The following is a 23,369-nucleotide window of genomic DNA, read 5'->3' on the forward strand; positions in this document are numbered from 1 at the left end:
CTCAGAGCCTAGAGCCTGTTTCGGATTCTGTGTCTCCCCCTCTCTGCCCCTTCCCCGCCATGCTCTGTCTCTGTCTCTCAAATATGAGTAAACGTTAAAAAAAAATTTTTTTTTTAAAAGTACTCTCACCTGTATATTCTCTGGTTCATCCTTATAAGGGTGGCAGCTGGGGACAGGGGTGGGGGCTTAGTACTTTGGCTAGGAGGGAGAAAATGAGGCCACAGGTACATTGTCAATGAGCCAGTAGGAGTCTGAGAAAACTGTATTTTTCCCTTCCTACTGTTAGCAGCAAACACAAAAGGAACTGACCAATGCAATTTACTTTCATTCTTCTCCTGTTTTCTCACCTTTTCATTTGTTGTGTAACAGGTTAACTAATATGTGTATAAAAGAATAAAATAGGGGTGCCTGGGTGGCTCAGTTGGTTAAGTGTCCGACTTTGGCTCAGGTCATGATCTCGCGGTCCATGAGTTCAAGCCCCGCGTCGGGCCCTGTGCTGGCAGCTCAGAGCCTGGAGCCTCCTTCGGATTCTGTGTTTCCCTCTCTCTCTGACCCTCCCCTGCTCATGGTCTGTCTCTCTCACTCTCAAAAATGAATAAATGTTAAAAAAAAATTTTTTTAAAGAATAAAATAAAAGTTTTCCTAGGCATTACTGTCATGGTGGCTAAACTCCACAAAATACAGTCACATTGTCATTCTGGACCAAAGACCAGAAAAACACTCAAATCTTGACATGTCACTACTATTTTAGGAGAGTGGGTTTTAGACTTTTAACGAACTTGTTCTCTATCACCACCACCACAATCCATAAATTACTCTAGCCAGAAGCCTAGAAATCATCCTTGAAACAAATCTCTCCTCCACCCTACACTCCTCAACACCCAATCTATATTCTGTTAAATCTACTTGCAAAATATATCCTAAAACATGTTCTATTCTCTCAGCTCTTAGAGCAGACACTGGCAAACTATGCCATCTGTTTTTGTAAATGAAATGTTACTGTGACATGTTCTTCATTCATTTATGTATTGTTTATAGCTGCCGTCATGTTACAAGAACAAAAACTGAGTGGAAGCAAGAGACCATTTTTATAGGAAAAGTTGGGGGATACCTGATCTAGCTCATTGATGTCATTGTGTTTTACCTGGAGAATTGCAATAGCCTCTCAATGGTCCAGGTGCATTCACCTGTGGTCCATTTTTCCAAGTATGTATATTTCACATTTTCTATGCCTTCGGGGGACATTTAGAATGATTTCAGTTCTTGGCTATTATAAATAGTGCTACTATTAATATTTCCTATCTTTTGATGCATGCACGTGTGTGCACACACACACACACAATATGGGTTAAGCATAGCTTGCCCTTGAACAACATCGGTTTGAATCGCATGGGTCCGTTTATATGTGGATATTTTTTGATAAATACAGTATTATAAATGTATTTTATTTTCCTCATAATTTTCTTAACATTTTCTTTTCTCTAGTTTATTGGAAGAATACAGTATATAATACATATAACACACAAAATATTTTGCTGTTGGTAAGGCTTCTAAGCAACAGTTGGCTATCAGTAGTTAAATTCTGGGGAGTCAAAAGTTATACACAAGTTCACAAATTTCTAACATGTAGGGAGTCAGTGACCCTAGTCCCTGCATTGTTCAAAGGTCAAGTATATTTGAGAAAGAAAAGTCTGGGTCATGGGTTCTAAGTATATTCAACATTACCAGCTAAGAGACAGTTTTTCAAAGTGCTTGTCCCAATTGTACTCTTACCAACAGCTTAAGTGAGTTCTAGTTGTATCAAATGATCCCCAACATTTTACATTAGTAATTTCAATCTCACCATTCTGGATGCATAATGGTATCTTCTTATGGTTGGAATTCCATTTTTCTTATAACTAATGAAATCTGTTTTTGTAAGATGCCTGTTCAAGATCTTCACACATTTTTCTATTCCATCTGTCTTTTTCTTATTGTTTTGTAAGAATTCTTTATAACATACTGGACCCAAGCCTTTGTTGGTTACATATGCGGCAAATGTATTCTCATGTTTGGTAGCTTCCCTTTCCCTTTCTTGTTAGGGTTTTTTGACTAACAAGGAATCCAAATTTTAACGAGCCTAATTAATGTTTTTTCCTTGGGGGCTGGTGCTTTTTGCATCTGACCTGAGTTTCAAAGTAAAAGTATAAACAGCATCAAGATGAAGAAATATCTGAAGAGACAATGGCTGAAATTTTTGACAAGTAATGAGAGATGGAGTCTGAAGAGTCAGGAGACCCAATGTATCCATCAGGAAGCAGGAACAATAGAAAGAAATGCAAGATTCGATACATCATAGTGAAACTACAGCACACCAAAGACTGAAGAGAGAAGATCTGAAGAACATCAAAAAGGAAACACAAACAAAATGACTGAGAGATGACTGATTGGCAACAGTGGAAACTAGAAGCCAGTTAAAATATCTGGAAAATGCTTAGAAAAAATAACAGCCAGCCCAAAATTGTGTATTTAGGAAAAGCATCGTTCAAGAATGAGGATGAGAGCCAAGTAGAAGTTATTAAGAACTCCACTGGAAAATAACTAAAAAACCGGAAAACTCAAAAAAAAAAAAAAAAAAAAAGATGAAACAATGGTTTTGGAAAACACTGGACCCAAACAATGAAGGATAGTGATCACCGGAAGACAGGAAACAAATGTGAGCCTCTTAAGCCCAGAGTTTGCTGGCTGTGTTGGGGGAGAAGGCCCTGGGTAGAACCCACTGGTCTTCCTAAGTTGAGACAACAAAGCTGAGAACACTGGGAGGATGAGAGACTAAAGCTCTCAGGGTCTCAAGAGCATGAAAGAGAAGACAGCGGGATGGACACAGGGCTCCGGAGATCTTCAGTAGGTCCCCCCTGAATCCTTAGCCAAGGCATACATACAAAAAAACAAACAAACAAAAACAAAACAACAACAACAACAACAACAAAAAAAAAACCAAAAAACTACCAGAAAGGATTAGAGCAGTGGTTATCAGTAGAGAACAATTTTACTCCCCAGTAGCCACTTAGTAATGTCTGGAGACATTTTGGGTTGTCTCAGTGTGGGGGATGCTACTGCCATCTAGTGCACAGAGGTCAGGGATGCACCTAAACATCTGACAGCACACAGGATGGTCCCCTGCCCTCTCCTGCCATCCCTTCCCCCAATAATTTTCCACCCCCAAATGTCAATAGTTCCAAGTTTAAAAAACTCTGCCTTGCAGAGAACAACTGGCAAAGCTCACACAGGGCAGGAAGAACTCCTGTTTCCATCAGGGGAAAAAGGCTTGGCATATGCAGGGCACTGAGGATAGTGAAGAGAGGAATACTGTCTTAATAGTGGTAAATAGCCCAAAATTAAACACAGCTAAGATCTCACCCAACAAAGCTTAAAAAGCAAGACTCTGAAGAATCAACATGTTCCCAAGTAACTTAATTATATAACAGAAAAAAAAACCTCAAGAATATTATCTATAAAAGTATAAAAACATTCAGCATCAAACAAAGTAAAACTCATACTGACTGGGAGTCAATCAATTACTAACAAAAGTTATCAGGTATATGAAAACAGAAGGAAATACTACTTATAATGAAGAAAAACAATGCTATAGAACTAAACCCTGAAAATTACACAGATGATAGAGTTATATGGAACCAAATCCTGAAATTACACAGACTTCAGACAAGGAAAGGAAAACAATTACTATCGCTGTATCCCAAATGCTTAAAAAGTTAGATGGAAGACTGAAAACTGAGACTTGCAATATACAAGAAAGATTAAAATCAAACTTCTAGAGATAAAAGATACAATGTATGTACTTTTAAAAAGTACAGTGAATGAGATTAACACTTGTAGTTAAAGCAATTTATCAACTATCAAAAATGAAACAACACAAAGAGAAGACATAGTGAAAAATTATGAACGGAACATTATGGAGCCATGGGACAACTTATATACACCTAACTGGCATCTCCAAAGAAAGGAGAAGTGCTAAAAAAATATCTAAAGAAATATGGTAGAAAATATTCCAAATGTGATGGGGTAAAAAAAAGCCTCTACCTGTATCTAAGCACAAAAAGCATAAAAAAAAAAATAACACTGTATTGCTTAAAACCAGTGAGAAAGAAAAAAAATCTTAAAATCAGCCAAGAGAAAAAAGATAATAATGACAACACACTTCAGAAACGTGAGCCACAAGATAAAAGAGCAACATCTTTTTTTTTTTTTTTTTAACGTTTATTTATTTTTGAGACAGAGAGAGACAGAGCATGAACAGGGGAGGAGCAGAGAGAGAGGGAGACACAGAATCTGAAACAGGCTCCAGGCTCTGAGCTGTCAGCACAGAGCCCAACGCGGGGCTTGAACTCACGGTCCGTGAGATCATGACCTGAGCTGAAGTCGGACGCTCAACCGACCAAGCCACCCAGGTGCCCCAAGAGCAACATCTTTAAAATACTCAGAAACTGCCAACCGAAAATTCTATACCTAGCAAAAATATCTTTGAGAAAAGAAGAGATATTGAAGAGTTTTTAAACACATACAGAGGCTGAAGGAATGTATCACCAGAAGACTTGCATTACAAGAAATGGTACAGGAAGTCTTTCAGACAGGAAGATAGGAGTGACAGCAGATGGGAATATGGGTTTATAAAGAGTTGAATGAAGAACATCAGAAATGTCCACTATCTGGGTATCTATGGTAGCTATCCTGCACATAATTAAGACTAATAGAGATCACTAATAAACATCTTCTAAAATAAAATGATTATTATGGTTGATAGGCAATATTAGTAACACCAGCTATGTATTTTTCCCTCTTTAGCTTTTCATCTCCATGTCTGGATTCCAAGATTTACAAATACTAAGTTCCTAATTTTTAATAGCTTTGCTTTACAAGTATTTTTGGTTAGCCAACATTTTTATTCTGAACTAAAAGTAACTTTGTATTCTATTTTCCTGTTAACTGTGGTGACTTTATTCTTCAATATACAGATTGTCCTTTTGAAAGGCAACACACCTAAATAAGAAAATTGTATTTCCATATGCCATAATCACCCAATCACAACTGATGGGTTTACCTGTTGTTCAGAAGAATATGCAGGAAATTGAACACTAGGCCTTCTAACCCATCAGGCACACAGGCTCTCACTGCTTTGGACCCCCTGGAGTCAACTGTATGTTCAAAGTACCTGTCAGGTCCACAGAATTAAGTGTCTAACTCATAAGAATGAGTAACACTGATTTATTCCTCCAGAAGGAAGCTTAACTTGTCCCTTTTGCATGCTTTAATGAAGTCTCATCCATTCTACATGCTCAGGCAATGAGTAATTTCTGGTAAGGACATGTTTTGGAAAGCTAAAAATTTCAACAAATCTTCTTATTTTATTGCCTTTTTAAAACCCACCAAATTTCCCCCAACTTCCCTAAATTATAATACCATGCTCTAGCGATGATGTCACTTCACTGTTTTATCAAAAAACGAGCCTCTGAATGAGGACTTGGAGAGGTGGATTTGCCTATAATGTGGCCATGCAATGCCTAGGAGTGGATCTTATTTATTAATGACTCTTTGCCTCCCGGGAAAAAAGGTCGCCATAGAGATCCATATCCCTTCAGAGGAGTGCCCCCAAAGGCCACCACTATTGCTCTTGCCCACCCCATCACCACAGGAAGCTCCCACATCCTATCGCTTCTACTGAGGCCTTGTGCTATTCACTACACCACTTCCCTGTTCTCACCATCTGTTGTTTCTTTGATGCTTCGTTACTTTAAGATTTGGACAGTAAGACTGTATTTTGTAACCACTACTGAGTAATAAGAGTAATTATTATTTATTGTTCGTATGTGGCAACTGACTGATTCAGAGATTTCAAGACTGGGTATAATCTTTACATCTTTGACAGCCTTCATGTGAGACAACTGTTACAAAATGACAAGTCATTTCCTAACTATTGGAGACTCCAGGGCAACAAGCTGTACAGGAAAAGTACTGACATATTCCAGTGGTGGTCAATTAGCAAAAATGAAAAAGAACATTAATTGCACAGGGCCTGCAAGGGCATGGAGCAAAGGACCTTCTCACGTGTGAGGCCGGCAATGTATGCTGAGAGGACCTGTCCAGGTCATTGCTAAGGACAACTGGCAATCACTACTGAAATTTCAAATATACACACGTTTTAACCCAACAATTTATATCCCCAATAAAATTCTGAAGTATACAAGAGATGTGCATTATAGTGCTGTTTAAATAGCAAAAAAAAAAAAAAAAAAAAAAAAAAAAAACCAACCAGAAATATCCACCTCTAAGAGAGGTTAGATAACTGTTACTCCAAACAGAAGTCCACAAAACATCAAAATGTTAAAAGTGCACAAAACAAAAAGTAATGCACTCTATTTATAATGGGAAAATATATATGTAATATTTCTGCATGCAAAAAAGGAAAATTAATGCAGCCAGTGGAGAGGAGCTATTCCTGAAAGGTCACACAGTTCACGGACAAAATAAAAAGTCACTAAACATACGGCATGATGCTCATCTTCACTAACGGAGCAATGGAAATAGGAACTTCTACTTTCTTCATGGTTTGAATTAGAAATGCAAGTACATAGTCTCAAAAAATGTCCTATTTTTAAGTCTTCATCAAGTCCCTTGTAAAAAGTAAAATTAGAGTCAAAGTAATAAATTATCACACCTTATTAAAGACCAATGTGAATTATTTACATAAATAAACAATTTCTTCTAACCTCATTCATGGATTTTTTTTTTTTTGTACGTTTCCTGTGTGTGGGTGTCTATCTGTCCCTCTGTTCCTGAGGTTATTAAGGTTTCTTCTTGATCCCATGATTATGGTCCAAGTTTTTATACTCAAATCTTTAATCTAGTTGGAATTCACTATGTATTACATTATATATAATACACATTTTATATATATATATATATATATTTTTTTTTTTCCCCCAATAATCAACCAGTTGTGCCAATACCACGTAGTGAAGCTACATCCAGTTCCACCCATCCCCCACTGCCATCCCCTCACATCCTTCACTAAGGCCATAATCGTGCTTCACCTGGATTACTTCCTCAGGCTCGCGGCTGGCCTTCCTCCATTCAGCATTCCACTTCTCCCACCCTACCACCCCCTTCCACTCTGAGAACCTGTACACGAAAGCGACTGTGTCGCCTGCCTGTTTAAATCCTTTCAGTGGCTTTCCAACTGCTCTTAGGATGACACCCAAACTTTTTACGATGCTCACAGTAAGGGTGGCCATGTTAATTTATCATCTAAAGAAGGAAACAAAAGAATGGGAAGGAGGCTATTAATAATCATGCTGGTACCATAGGCACAAACCAGACTTCCTGGGCCAACCAGGACATATATGCCACCCCCCCACCGCCCCCTGCCACTCAAAGAATCCCCTGTCTAGCTCTGAACTCCCGCCCCCTCCCCTCTGCCACAAGCTACTGCTCAACCACACTGAACTTATTTTGTGTCTTCAAACTTGACAAGTTACTTGATGGGATTTCATACGCTATTCACCTTATTTAAAACATCGGTTTTCACATCCCCCCCGACTCATCTCTCATTCCTTTTCCTTTTTTCGGTGACCTCGAAGCCAATCTTCAGGGCTCAACTTCTATGTCACTTCCTCTGCAAAGTTCTCTTGAGCCCCCTCCCCACTTCCCAAATTTAGATTTATCACCCCTCTCCTCTGTGTTACACAGTATTTCTACGCATCCTTTTACCCAACATTTCTCCTGTCAGCTGCATTAGCCTTCATGTACCTTCTGCAAGTTCTATCTACAGGGCTTGGCACAGAGTAGGCATGGGACATTTGAGAATGAATGAAAGAAGATCTGACTCTGGCAACATTATAAATAATCAGAGAAAGTTTTAAAACTTTTCAAAAAAGAGCTGGCAGATCTGTAGGACACACGCAGATCCTTCTCATAGTGGCTATATATTTGGTTGTATATATCCGTGTCTGTTTATAAACATCATTATTGCTTTGGAGGTACACCTCAGGCTTCTTTTCACTACTGTGCGCTAAGTATTTTAAGTGGAACAGCCATCTTTAACTAGCAAATAATTATTTCTCTTAACCACTAAAAAATTAAAAACAGTATTCAAATTAACATCTGGGAGTTACATTTTTCATATTTAAAACTGTTGGTTCAACTTATAATTCATGGACACCTGTCATATTCTACTGTACCTTGCTTCTGCTTTGAAAAAAAGACAAGCAAATATTTTAGTTTACTAAACGACTTCTTACAGTAATTACCTATAAAAAGTGAAATTCAAATTGATGGTAGTTAATATAAATGATTTCAAAGAAATCAATGTTAAATGTTAGGTCAAAATGGGACGGAAGATTTTTTCTCAAGACTGGCTAACTAGAAATTGTCATTGTCAATCGTGACGTCATGTGTCTGCAATCTTACCCACTTCCTACACATAACTTCTTGAAAAGACACCTTTCAATCTGACTTCCCACCCATTCTTTTACCACATGGCTATATAATTACAAAAAGTTTTAAAAGTCTTCATCTAAAATATTTTCACCATGACAAAGTTTCAATATCCAATTATAAGGCTGTAGCCAATGGTGCTGAATACCATCTAAAATCATACCTCCCTCTCAAGGCAAATACCAGTTTCCATCCAGTATAATATTTTATTAACTATTCCATTGCAAACACTCTTGAATATCAAATCATGTTGTTGGTTTTTGTCAGAAACATTCTTCTTTGATTTCTAATACTCAAACCAAGATAACACTCTCAAGTAGGAGTTTAACAAGCCTTCCATTGCTAACCTCACCATTTTCTGGTTCAATATTAAATTCTCATGTGTACTCTGAGACCAAATGAAGACATTTTCAGAAAATTCTCTACCTATGAATCTCTTACTCTGAGCTCTTCACCTTTCTGAACACTGTGTCTTTAATTTCCTTATTCTTTCAGAACTAAAATTCAATCTCCTCTGTACCAGTACAAGTCAATGACTCCAAATTACTAATCAGGGTCCATTAATTTTTAACAATATGTTCATGTACTTATTTTACTTACAGGGATTAGGAATTATGGCTTGTGCATGTTTTCGCTTCATCTTTTATTTAATACTATCTTTTTTGACTACCAATTTAAGACCATTATAGCACAGTTCCACAGGAGATTTTTCAAGGAAGGCAAAAACCACTTTTGGTATCTATGCAGAAATATTCATTTGACAGCCTACGTATGCTTAATAGAAACTGTCGTAAGATAAACAATAGATAGATAATAGAAATTGTCATTCTAATCACATTGTCCATACGTAATTTTCACTCATGGAAAAATACTTCACATGTAATTGCAGGAGTATCAAGTCCAAAATGTACACGTTATAGGATTTAGTGCATTAATGACCTTCGAATTAACAGGAAGATTTTTAAATGACTTCTGTTGACCAACCACCCTTGAAGGAAAGATAACTGATACGGCTGGAAAGAAAATGGCAGGGAAGGGGTGAAATACATAAAGGAGATTCAGAGGTACGATCTTCCAGTTATAAACTAATAAGATGCAGGAATGTCGTAGACCACAGGGGGAATACAGTCAATAATAATGTAGCAATTTTGTATCATGACAGATGGTAACTAGACTAATTACAGTGACCATCTTATAATATATATAAATATCAGAACATGATGTTGTACACCTAAAACTAATACAATATTGTTATGTCAGTTATTCTTCAATTAAAAAATGGTAGGGAGAACTGAAATCTGCCTACCAATATTTTCCTAATATTTTATATTGGAAAACTGCTCTGCTCTGTAAGATGGTAGCATATATTAAAACATGAATCAGGAGAGAGAGAGGAGATGGGGAAGACAGGGAAGGGAGGGAAGAGGAAAGCAAAAATGATCCTATAGGAAAATAAACATTGTTGTCAAATATACTGGAATACCATCAAGTAGCCAAGTAAAATGAACCTGAACAAAACCACTAATAGGCTCTGTATTCGGTACTCTTACCTTCATTTAATGAGAAATTGATCTTGAAGTGACATTACATTCACCACCTTAAACCCTGAGCTTCCCAATTAAAGTATTTTGTAGTTGGTCACATTATCATCAAACGCTCAACTCTTTGTCCTTAATGGAATTTAGGTTATTAAAATGCCGGGCACCATTTGAAAAGATATTTACTGAAAATTGATGCTCGAAACAAAATTCATCTGAAGTCTCAGAAAGTGGCTCTTCTGGAAGATAATTTATTACATGTCCTCACCTTCACATTGGGTTTTGACAGCAGTTTCAACAGCTCTCTGATCTCACTGTTTAATGGCTTGTTCTGAAGCTCTTCGGCCAGCTGCAAGGGAGATCACATGGACAGAGAGAGCATTTAGTAAGAGCACTGTGTAGCTCCATGTGTGACAAATGAGAATCTATCTTGCCACTTTCCAGTGATTAAGGAAAAGTCAGCATGAAAGAAAACAGACGATCAATCACTGCTCCTCTTTTTAGGCCCTTGGTAGCCCAGGTCCCAGCCCGGGATCTTGGCTGAGAGTATAACTAAAAAAAATCCTATCAGCCAGATCACCTTCTGATTTATTGCAATGAGGGCAAATCCCAGCACTTCATCTTAAGGAATGGTCTTTTGCATGCAAACAAAGGACCACTTGTAAAAAGGACTGGATCAGGCTTTGACACTATTTTTTAAAAGAGAGAGAAAGGAAGAAAAAGAAAAAAAATGTAAAAAAAAGTTTCTGAATGAGGTGGTGAAACCCACAGGGTTTCCAAAAATCCACAGTAGCTTGCTGTTTAGAGCTGAAGTGAAAAAGAACTAGAATGTCTCTAATAGAGCAAATGGTCTGAAACTTTTATTATGTTTACCTACACAGACTAAGAAGTCCGTTAAATGGGAACCAGGCTAATCGTAAAATGACTTACAATAGGTTGACAAGTACTCTGGTACCAAAAATGCTGACTGTATTCTACTATAATGATCGAGAATGCCCGTAGATGATTCTAGCTAAAGAAAGGGTTAGAACCTTGAACCTGTCTCATGTTCTTCACTTAGAGATGTTCCTATCAGCATTCTGTTCCATTTCAGGTATGGTAAGGATCATATATTTTCGAAAGAAAAGCAAGAACAAATAGAAAAAAAAATTACAGGGGTGCTGGGGTGGCTCAGTTGGTTAAGTATCTGACTTCTGATTTGGGCTCAAGTCACGATCTCATGGTTTGTGAGGTTGGAGCCCTGCATCGGGCTCTGCACGGACAGAGCAGAGCCTGCTTGAGATTCTCTCTCTCTCTCCCTCTGCCCCTCCCTCTCTCTCTTAAATAAACATTAAAAGAAAGAAATTTAAAAAAAGAAAAAAAAATTGTGAAATACTCAGTAAAGAATTCAAAATATGTACATATATTTTCATTTAAAAACCGTTCTTAAGATAATTGCATGAAATTTCTTTTTGTTTCCACCAAGGTTCTTAAAAAGAGCTGTTCTTATCTCTGGAAAAGGACTTTTCTCTAAAAGAAGGGCATAATATAAATTATACACAAAAAATAAAATCTGATAAAATTGATAAATTCCCTGGTTACATTTCAAAAAGTGATTTTACTTTTCCAAGGTAAAAAGTTAAAATAATTCTTAGAAATAATCGCTAACTTACAAAAAGGCATAAAAGGCTTTTTGCATGCCTTAGTCACTTTTTAAAAATTTAAATATATTGCTGGGATGAATTAGAAAATGCTACATTTTGCTGTATAAGTCTCTAATTTTTTTTTTAAAAGCAATACTGTAATATGATTGGGCCTCAATCACATTGGATATCAACAAATACTTCCCCAAACCCTCAAGAGTCAATGTCTTTAAGGTGATTTTTAAGACTTTCTCGAGTGGCAACTATAGCTTACAGCTGTAGAATTCTATCTACACCTTCACTTCAAAAATTTTGGTTCTACGATGCACAGGAGTAAGTCGCCTCATAAAACACATACACTGAAACATCCCGATAATTTGTAATCTCTGGATAAACCTGGAAGGGAGGCTGGGGACTCACCAGGCAGCAAACATCTGAGAGATTTATTACATATGCTTTATTATCTAAATTAGGAGATAAAATATATATAAGAAAATCAACCTCGGAAGGTGGTTGGTTTTCTTAAATTATACTTATGGCCCTGATATTTTACTCAAGTGAACTACTGCTTGTTTTATCACGACAAAGTAAAAAGTTTAAAAGGCAACAGGTAAGTTAACAGGACATCACTAAGACGAGCCTTCACCCGCAACCGATTTCTTGTGCAGCTTTGGTGTCTTATAGTTTATCCAGGTGCGCTCTCAATTCATCCGAGTTTGAAAGTTAACAGTAAGAAACAGCAAGTTAGCTCCCTCCCCCAGATCGAAAATAAAATTATAGCCACAGGAAATTAACTACTCCATCAATGCCAACTGCTTCTAAAATTTATTTTTTGGTTATGAAGGTAATTTGGAAAGGTCTAATATCCATAAATCATTACTATGCTTTATAATCCATTTTAAAAACAATCCTGTCTTTTTATGTATTTCATATGCCTCATTCCTATACGAGTATCTGTCATTTTTTTTAGCACTGTCAGCAATAGACATATCTCATTTGTCTTTATTTCTCCAAAGCATTCCTCCTGCCTGTGACTTTTCTCAGAACGCTAATAGCTGACAGCTTCTCTCTCCCGGGAGAGTTAGAGCCTAAAATTTCTGTTACGTAGTTACCAAGGCAGAACAAGATGGTATCTCCAATGCAAAATTTTTAGAGCAGGAGAGTGAATGAAAATCAGCATAATATCAGCATAAGCTCTGTGATGACAGGACTTTTGGAAACGTTTGCAGCTTCTTCTGGTTTTCGCTCATTGGATCACACGCGTCTGTCTGCACCGGGATGAGCTCCGTCCCGGCCAGGCCCGAGGGAGCCATGTCCCAGGGAGCTCAGGAAGGCACACTTACATCATCGGCCAAGACCGCTGCACCGTGGAGGATGGGCACGGGGTTCTGCTTCTCATAGTAGTGGAGTTTTTCATGAATCTGGAAGAAAAACAAGCGAGTATAAGTTCACCTGCTGGCAAACAGGAAGATACTGTAAGATTTTTATCACCGCCAAGAAAACTGATCCGCTCGACTCTCTAAACAAAAACTGTATGTTTCGATAAACCTAGAGATGACAGGTATGTGGGCATCATTCATCTCTGGTCCAGTGTTTCTAACATGAGGTCAAATGGGGGAAAAAATCGTTATCAACTAGGACTCACAGAGAAGCTAAACCTTAGTTTTTCCCCTGAATAATTGTTAGTTTTATAAAATCTGTAATTTCTAAAACATATTGCTTCAATACCTTAAGTATTGGTTGTAATTTATATTCCTGCTAAAAACATAAATTATGATTAAAGCAAAGTGATAAGCTGGCAGCTACATCCTGCCAGGCTGGTTTGTGATAACCACGAAGAGCCAGGGGGCTGGCACTGTGGGGGCCAGTGGTCAGCACTCTGGGAACGCCTTTCTGAGCATGCTGTTCCTTTGAGTCTTTTTTCCCCCCAAATTGTCAACGTCTCCCCCGCCCAGGGTCAAACTTCTAAGAAACAAAGAGAGTTCTCATAGCTAGAGAGACACGTCTCATAACTATTGAGCTTAAATAATTTTCTGTACTGTAAAACCAGTAAAATTATATTGTTAAATAATAAATACTTTGGTCCTTCATTTCCCATCATTACCCAAGATACACAAAGGCCAGAAGATAGTTTAGTGCATTATAAGACAGCATTCTGTAAAAACAAACAAACAAAAAAACGAGTATTATCAAGAGATGAAAGATGCTTTGACAAACGCAATGCATTTGATTGATTTCAGTTTGATCGATTTCAGCTCATACAGAGGTGCCCTTAAAATGTTATACTTGAAAACTTACTTGAGCCTCTACTTATTCATTTACACTTGAAGAAATTGCCCCTCACTATATATAAAAAACAGTTGCACTTCAGAATTTCCCATTTTTAATAGGTATCAAGTAATACACTCTTAGGTATCCAGTAATATACTCTTTAATTATACTGAAAGCTAACCAAACTCTCTTGTAAAATGTCTGGAAGATAGATTTTATTTTGATTAGCCAGATGCTACTGCTAAGAGAGGATTCTATTACCTTTTTGGCAAGCTGGTCCACGATGCAAAGTATCAGGGAAAGAATTTTGACACTTATGATATTACCAGTGATCAGGGCCACAGTTTTGCTTGAAATACTGGAATATTTAAATATTAATCACGGTAGGGTAATAAACAAATTATTGTGTTAAGACTACAAGCTATAGAAGGAGCAAGATTTGATGTGAGAAACTATTACAGTATGATCGAAAACAAAACCGTCCCACCTAAGAGCTGAATTAATTTTGCTTAAGTCAGTATCAAAAATTCAGTCACCTCAACAAACACTATCGTAGAATGCTGAACCTACCCTTCTCGGAAGACTCGCCTAGCTTTATTGCAACTACTCGTTTAAATGTCTGTTTCCCTGTAATAATAAATACAGAGGCTCATAGTTACTAGGGACTTACCGTGTGTCTGTATTCCCTATATAACAGTGATCAGTACTATCAGTAATACAGTCTTCAGGGAGTTCAGTATTTTAATTCCTTAACCCTCACAAGAATAGTAAGAGGCAGAATGCAACAGCATCCCATTTGACGGATGAGCAGATACACAGGAGTTAAGCAATGTGCTGTGGTTCCACAGAGAAGCAGCTGAGCTGGGACTTAAAGGTCAGGCCACCTGGCTTAGTGTCCGAGCTCTTCACTGCTCCAGAAGCCTGCCTCTCAGACTAACATTCCTCCGCCTTCCTCACGGACCTTGTTCACTGCTGGCTGAACAGGACAGAGAGGAGGCTGGGCAGATACGTGACAAATAATAATGGCTGTTTCCAATGACCACAGGATGGTCCCTTGGCATCCCTCCCCTTATTTTTTCTTTCCAACATTTCTTTGGCTTTCCAGATTAATTTATATTGATACACTACTGTAATCACAGCCTAAAATTACATGCCCCAAATAAATGTATTGTTTCTCCACTTACTTTGCTGCTTCTGGGTGTCTTTTAAAACCTGTGAGCCCCTCCTTCCACATCATCTTCTGTAGATCTTCAGCCAAGTGATATGAAAACCTGCCCCCACCCTGCCCACCCTGGGACTTTGTATTCTATCAAGAATTTTCAAATGTTCTCCTACAGTTTCTTTTTTGTGTTTTTTTTTTTTCTCCTAGAATTTCTAACTGCCGGTAACCCTATGTTGATACATGTTTCACTTCAGCACAGAATTTTAAAAATTAAGTTGGTAGGAAAGTAAAAATTATTCTAAGTAGTTCTAAGTTGTCCGTTGTTTCCCAAATAATTGACTTTTATTGGTATTTATAATATCCAGGAAGAAAATGAAAAACAAAAATGAGTTTTAAATACTAATATAATAAACAGGTAAGACGTATAAACTTCACCCCAAGGTTATTCAACAGAACTCTCTGTGATATTGAAAACATTCTGGGGGCACCTAGATGGCTCAGTCGGTTAAGCATCCGATTCTTGATCTCATGAGTTTCAAGGTTGTGAGTTCAAGTCCTGAGTTGGCCTCCACGATGGGCATGGGGCCTACTTAAAATTAAAAAAAAACGTTCTGTACCTGCTTGCCCAACATGGTTGGTCACTGGCCACACGTGGCTAGTGAGCACTTGTCCTGTGGCTAGTTTACTTAAGGAACTGAATTTTTTTATTTTATGTAATTTTTATTAATTTAAATTTAAACGCCCACATGAGGCTAGTGGCTTTCATATTGAATGATATGGCACAGCTTTATGTTAAGTGCTCTGTAATTCACCTTTACACACCAGAAAAATTCACTCTGATATAGTTTAGTCAATTTCCCTGAGTGCTAACATTCTGGAATCCAACAGACAAACAGAACCGCAGACACAGCATCTAATTACTAAATATCATGTATTGCCAAACCTACAAAATCTCATTTATTTTAACTTAAACACTTCGCTTTGCAGACTCAGCCATGCAATAAAAGCATACTTCGTTTTCGTCCTCTGAACAACAAGAAGAGAGCAAAAGTGGAAGGAGTTGCAGAAAGAAAAGAGGAGTAAAAAAGACTGGCGAAAAGGGGAGACTGGTTAGTTTCATACAATAGCAAAACAGGCAATTATTCAAAAGTAAGGTCCTAAAAAATGGCATGCTAAAATATTTAAAATACACTATTAAGAAAAAAGGACGTTTTAAAACGGAGACATTTATGCTCCACTAAATAGTGATTATGCACGTGGCCGCAAGGGTTCGTCTTCTGTAATTATACTTACATCAGAAAAAGTCAGTTATAATAAAACCATTTCTACATGTAACCAATTCTTAGAGGAAAGCTGTAATTACCTTCATTTACACACATCTTGAAAATAAATGTTTAATTTTTGTAAGAGAATCTGGTGCCAATAATATAATTTTTGTACACGTATCACAGAGATGGTTTTAAATGAAGCTTCAACAGCGAATGTATAAAATAAATCTTGACTAATTTCAACACAATTATTTGTTTGAAACGTCTCAGAGACGTGTAGAGGTAAACGGAAGAGCCCAATCATGGTTACCCAAATGGTATTAAATAAACCAAAGTTGTAAAAATCCTTTTCCTGCCTTCTATTATGAATATTAAAAAGCAGTGAAAACAACCGCTCAGTAGTTGGATTCTCTATGTTAACAGCAAGCGGCCAAACCAGAATTAGCACTGCACGCACCCCACCCCCCACCCAGCTACCTCATGTATTTGGAACACGGAGAAGAGAGAGTTCCGAGTATTAGAAGATCCACGGGACACAATGCCAGCCAGGAGGAGCTGGGAATGACAGAACTATGTTGTGTAGGGTTTAAAATAAATAAATAAAAATATTCTACTAATGGCGAGGATCCTCTTTTAAAAAATAATAATCTTTCTCCAAAAAAAAAAAAACCATTTTATTAGGAAAGAGGAAATTTAAAGCTGGAAAAACATCAACAGAACAGAGGCCACAGTGCTCAACTGTATGTCCTTCTTTCCAATTTTATAGCACTACTCTCTCTTTTGGCGAATTTTCTTGGCCAATAGCTCCAAAAAAATAAAATTATTAAAACTGATGAGGGGTAATGCTTTGTTCCCTGTCTTTAATATGCGATGAATTCTGGCTTTCCACTGCCATAGATCCATAGTATCATGTGAAATTAATACCCATGCAAGAGTTATATTATTATTATTTTTTTTAATGAATGTTCATGGCACATGGGTAGCTCAGTCAGTTAAGCATAGGATTGGGTCATGATCTCAGGGTTGTGAGATGGAGCCCCTCGTTGGGCTCGGTGCTGGGTGCAGAGCCTCGGTGGGATCCTCTCTCTTCCTTTCTCTCTTGCAGCCCCGCCTATCCCCCCTCTGAAAATAAATAAACTTTAAGATATATATATGAAAAAATTTAATGTTCAATCTCACAAAATGTTCTCCATTAGATACAACCATACTGTTTTTCCTGTTTGGCAAGGTAATATGGGAATTCTATTCATAGATTTCAAACTACTACTCATCCTGGCATTCCCACGGTGAACCTTGCTCGATTAGGATATATTGATCTTTTAATGTGCTGTGGAATCCACTGGCTAATATTTTATTTAGACTTTCTCCATCAATATTCTTGACTGAGGCTGTGTTATTTTTTCCCCCATTGGTCCTGTCTTTCTTAGGTCTTGATATCAATATTCTACTAACTTCATTTTTTTAAAACTATGGAAGCTTCTATCTTTTTATATGGGCTGAAAACATCTCAATACTACTGGAGTGATCTCTTCTTGAAATATTTTACTGCATTCCCCTGAGAAACTAGCTGGATCTGACATATTTTGGAGGGTAGCTTTATCCCTCAACTTTATTTCTTCTGGGTGGCTTCAGGCAATTTCTCCACGTAGGTTTTTCTATCTTTTCTATTGTCAGTTGTGGCAAACGCGATCTCCTGGAAAAATTATTCGTTTTTTTCCTGGTCTTAAAAAATACCATCTCCCAGAAAATTATTCATTTTCTCTTTGAATCCACTGAAGCAAAATAGCCTCTTGCGAGTCTTTGAATTTCCTCTATTACACATTTTCTTTAGCACCATTTCTTAGTTGCTGTATCCACGCTTTCTCTATTTCTACCCTTTATCCCTCCGTTAGTTAACAAACATTGATTTCACTGTATTTTCAAAGAACTACCTTTTAGATTAGCTTTACTGTTTTTGTTTTCTAGCATTTTTCTGTTTTCATCTTAGTTCATTCCTTCTTTCTGTAATCCAGCCCTTCGTAACCCTTCAGTCATTAACACTTCATCGCACAAATTATAAGAAAACGAAAGAAAAGGCAAACTACCCTAACTGGAGTTTCGTTCATTCACAAGACACTGACTAAAGCAAGCACCCGTTCTAGGAGAAAGATACTCAGTATGGAAAAAAAAAATATATGGCAAGAGTGTATGTCACTTAAACTTAAAAAATATATGGCAAGAGTGTACGTCTATTTAGAAAGGTAATAGCCTGGGAAAGATGAGGACACGGACCACAGAAAGGGAAAACTTCAGTTGACCTATTCAAGCAAGTGAGAATAGTATTTGTCCCTGTTTCATTCACTGCCCATTAGCTGGGCAGCTGAGATCGTTTGTTTTGTTTCTTAAATTCCACATATGAGTGAAATCATGGGGTTTTTGTCTTTCTCTGACTGACTTCTTTCACTCAGCCTAAGAACTCTCTAGCTCCATCCAAGTCATTGCAAGTGGCAAGATTTCATTCTTTTTAGGACTGGCTAATACGCCATTGGATATATACACCACATCTTCCCATTCTTTAACTTCTAAGATGTTTGAAATGTTTTAATTATTAATGTTCCATTTTAAACACGTTAAACGTTTTTTGAAAATAAAGCAAATATATCTCACTGCATACCCAGCATCAAAATTAAAGCGTTATTAGCCTGGCATATTTGCTTCAAATATCTCTTAAAGTAATTCATAAGAGATAAGGCTACGGACCCGTCTTTCTGTCCCTTCCTCTTTCCTCTCTGCCAAGGAAACGAAACATTATGTTGACACTGACAGATATATTTCCATATGCATTTTCATCTTTTTCAACATATACACATTGATAAACATAAGCTTTTTTTTTTTTAATTTTTACTTAAGTTCTAGTTAACATATAGTGTAACACTGGTTTCAGGAGTAGAATTTAGTGATTCATCACTTCCGTATACAGCCAGCGCTCCTCAAAGCTATTTTTGTACATAAATGGCACTGTTTCCTCAACAACTGGGTTTTTCATTCGATACTACATTGAGATATCTAGCTTGATACATGTACATGTCATTCATCCATTTTAACAGCTCGATAATATTCTGTCATACTAATTAACAGTAGTTTACATGGGACATCCAGGTGGCGTAGTTGGTTAAGCATCCGACTTCGGCTCAGGTCACGATCTCACAGTTCATGAGTTCGAGCCCCACAACGGGCTCTGTGCTGACAGCTCAAAGTCTGGAACCTGCTTTGTATTCTCTGTCTCCCTCTCTCTCTGCCCCTCCCCTGCTTGTGCTCTTTCTCTCTCTCAAAACTAAACATTAAAAACAAAAACAAAAAAAACAGTAGTTTCCCTATCTTTTTTTTTTTTTTTAAACTGAGAACATGGTGGTTGTTTCTGCTCTTTGTTATTGAATGCCTTTTCACACCACTCCTCCCTGCACTGTGGGAGATGCCTAACAGTCGTCAAGTGTTTCCTGAGTGCCCAGACCCTTGCCAACACTTGGTGTTATCAGACATCTTGCTAATCAAATGGATAGGAAATGGAATCTCCCTATGGCTTTAATGTCTATCTTCTCCAATTTCCGAGTTCTGTTTTCACAATAGTTTCAGAGTCAGAGACAGCTGCTCCCAACATAAACTGTCCTCTTCCACAGCCATTGAAGAACTGTAGCTAGACAGCCACTGCCTAGTGAAGCCACATTTCCTGTCATGTCCACCCTCCACCCCTTCCCCTACAGCTCAGCCATCAAGCGCGACAGGGAAGTTCTAAGTGCCACTTCCAGGCTGAGGCTTTTAAGAAACTGGGATGCTTCCTCCATACTCTCCCCCTCCCCCAGCTGCCTGCAGACTATGACAAGGCCTTAAATGACAGCAAAGCCACCAGATGGAAGCATCTGGGTCCCCAAAAGACCTTACAGAGGACAGCGACACCTCAATCTGACGTATCCCTCTAAATGATCGCTGAGCAGGAAATCAACTTCTGTTGTACCTAAACTATTACATTTTTTTGGACTACTTGCCAATTGTCCACCCTACCTTAAAAAATACGGTGGCCCTGGGCACACATAAGTTACTTTAACATAGCCAAAGACATCCAGATTTTTCTATATGGTTGCGCATTTTGTTTCTTAAAGAAAATATTCCCTGTCCTAATAAAGAGATTCTGCTGTGACTTCTTTAAAGTTTTACAGTTTGACTTCGTATAGTGAAAGAGTTCTAACTTAATCTATGTCCAAAAGGACAGCACCATTTAATCTCTTCCCACTGATATGTAATATTACTTACCAAACTCCCATACACAAGTTATATGTAGCTGGGCTCTCTATTCTGTATTCTTAATTTGTTTCTTTGAGCCAATATTGTTATTATACTTTTATCTATACTCTTGACATTTAGAGTAAGGAAAAACTTCTTAGCCCTTTTTTCTGCCACAAGGGTTTTGGGTTAAGCTTGCCAGCTACCCATATTCCGTGAAAAACGAAGTTGGGATATCTTAACCGTCTCCCAGCATTCTGGGAATTTTCTTGAAATCTATCTTCCACACTTTGCTCTCCTAAACTGTCTAATCTCTAAAGAACTTATTTACACAGTGTTTTTTTCAAGTATTTATTTTTGAGAGAGAGAGAGAGGAGACACACAAGTGGGGGAAATGGCAGAGAAAGGGTGACGCAGAATCTGAAGCAGGTTCCAGGCTCTGAGCTGTTAGTGCAGAGTCCAACGCAGGGCTCGAACTACAAACCATGAGAACATGACCTGAACCGAAGTCAGATGCTTAACTGACAGCCACCCAGGTGCCCCTCACAGAGTGTTTTGAGTGTTTTTTTTTTTTTAAATAACTCTGCATCTTATTTGTATAGTTCAAATAGGACTCTTTTTACAAATCTCTGTTCTTTTTTTCCTAGCACCTCATGTTCTTCTTATGCTTAAAGCCTTCTTTATAGCTGATATCATTTAAGCATACTTATTTTATAAAATTGTTGTATTACATAGAGTGCTTAACTTTTAATCTTGCTATTTGCGATGCCTGCAGACTGTAGCTGAGGGTAGACTGTATTCTCAAATGTTTTGTAATCTGGGGTTGTTAGTAAATCTTCCAAGCGGTGTCAGATTAAATCCTAGGTTGATGGTATATCTTTTCAGAAAGCCTTTTTATTTGCTTCTGATGGGTGAGTTTGCAAAATCGCCAGCCACTTTGCTACTTTCACAATTTGGGATTCCTGGGCTTTGTGGGCAAAAACTCCAACCACAGGAAAGATCTTGGGAAAATGGTGGAGGAAGAGATCCTGAGCTCACCTCTCACAGATACATCAACGCTAGAACTACAGAAGACGCAACTCACTGTGAACATCATCTAAAGACTGGCAAAACACATCTTCCACAGATCAGCAGTTAAAGGGGAAGCCACATGAAGAAGGATAGGGGAAAGAGATACAATTGGAAACGAAATCCCCAGACCCATGACCCACCAGGAGGGATATTACAAGCATGAAGACGCTCTCTCAGAAGAGAGGGAAATCAGCCCCATAAAGACAAGCCTCCATAAAGCCTGGTTTGAAAGTCAGCAGTGCTTAACTGTGGGAGCTCTGAAAATCAGAACTCAACCACAGGGGAGCCAGAGGGCTACAGAAAACCAAGAGTGCGCTCTTTCAAGGGCCAATGCACCATATTGCTTAGTCTGAGACCCAGCCCAGAGGCAGCGGTTTGAAAATCACCTGGGTTATACATGAAGGAAATTAATTGACTTATTTTATAGCATGTGCTGGAGAAGCAGGAATCTCTACGAACCTTCTGCAGAACAGCAGTGTTGGCGGGAGCCCTTTCTCTTGCCTTCCACCAGCCAGCTGGCCAGACACCGGAGTGAGTCAGTTCTGCCAGTCTCCATCTACCTTGCTCGCGCTGCTTGCCCTGCATTGGTGCTCCCTGTGAACCCAGCCCACCGGATCTGCCCACCCTAGCGGGTGCCCCTCCAAAGCAGCTCCTGCTCCGACAAACCAGGTGGGCAGCCTCAGTGGAACAGCACCCTCCAAAACAATTCCTGTCCTGGAGAAAGGGGGGCCAGTCATGTGTACCAGCGTGCCCAAAGCAGTTGCAGCCAGGACTCTCAGCCAGCTGCGCTGGGAGCTAACCCTGCCCACCAGTGTGCCTACGGCAGCCACAGCCCAGTCACAAAGGGGGCACGTGCTGCCCACACGGGGACATCCCACAAGTGCCTGCTAGTGGTGACCAAAGGGTATTGTGCTCCTGGACCCACAGGATGCCTTCTATATAAGGCCACTGCCTTCAACACCAGGAGACGTAGCTGACCTACCGAATACATAGAAACAAACAAGAGAGACAAAATAAGGAGACGAAGGAACATGCTCCAAACAAAGGAACAAGATAAAACTTGAGGGAAAGAACTAAAAGAAACAGAGAAAAGGAATCTACCTAACGAACGGTTCAAAGTAATGGTCATTAAGGGGTCCCTGGGTGGCTCAGTTGGTTAAGAGCATGACTCTTAACCTCAGCTCATGTATTGATCTCAGGGTGATGAGTTCAAGCCCTGCATTAAGCCCCACACTGTGTGTCAAGCCTCCTTTAAAAAAAAAAAAAAGCTGGGGTAGCAATTCCCATATCAGACAGAATAGACTTTAAAACAAAGAGACTTTAAAACAATAAGACAGGGGCGCCTGGGTGGCTCAGTCAAGCATCCGACTTTGGCTCAGATTATGATTTCACAGTTTGTGGGTTTGAGCCCACATCGGGCTCTGTGCAGACAGCTCAGAGCCTGGAGCCTGCTTCAGATTCTGTGTCTCCCTTTCTCTCTGCCCCTCCCCCCAGTCACAATCTGTCTCTCAAAAGTCAATAAATGTTAAAAAAAATTTGTTTTTAAAGAGTGTAATGAGACAAAAACATCACATAACGATAAAGGGATCAATCCAACAAGAGGATATAACAACTGTAAATATCTATGTACCTAAGACAGGAGCACCTAAATTTATAAAGGAAATACTGAGATATAAAGGGAGAAACTGAC

At 38.5% G+C, this 23,369-nt stretch overlaps 1 protein-coding gene across 2 annotated transcripts in view; it reads right to left on the reverse strand.

The window, feature by feature from the left end:
• MPP7 (MAGUK p55 scaffold protein 7) overlaps positions 1–23,369 on the reverse strand; it is a 210,770-nt gene that overhangs the window by 107,452 nt on the left and 79,949 nt on the right. For both annotated transcript variants that reach the window (XM_078450316.2, XM_078450315.2), the window contains exons 3-4: positions 12,994–13,071; positions 10,297–10,377 (exon numbers count right to left, since the gene is read on the reverse strand). In XM_078450316.2, the coding sequence (XP_078306442.1) occupies positions 10,297–10,377; positions 12,994–13,071 (159 nt within the window). The remainder of the gene's footprint in view (positions 1–10,296; positions 10,378–12,993; positions 13,072–23,369) is intronic.

The sequence above is a fragment of the Panthera onca genome, chromosome B4 (genome assembly GCF_046562875.1).
Source record: "Panthera onca isolate mPanOnc1 chromosome B4, mPanOnc1 haplotype 2, whole genome shotgun sequence".
Lineage (NCBI taxonomy): Eukaryota > Metazoa > Chordata > Mammalia > Carnivora > Felidae > Panthera > Panthera onca.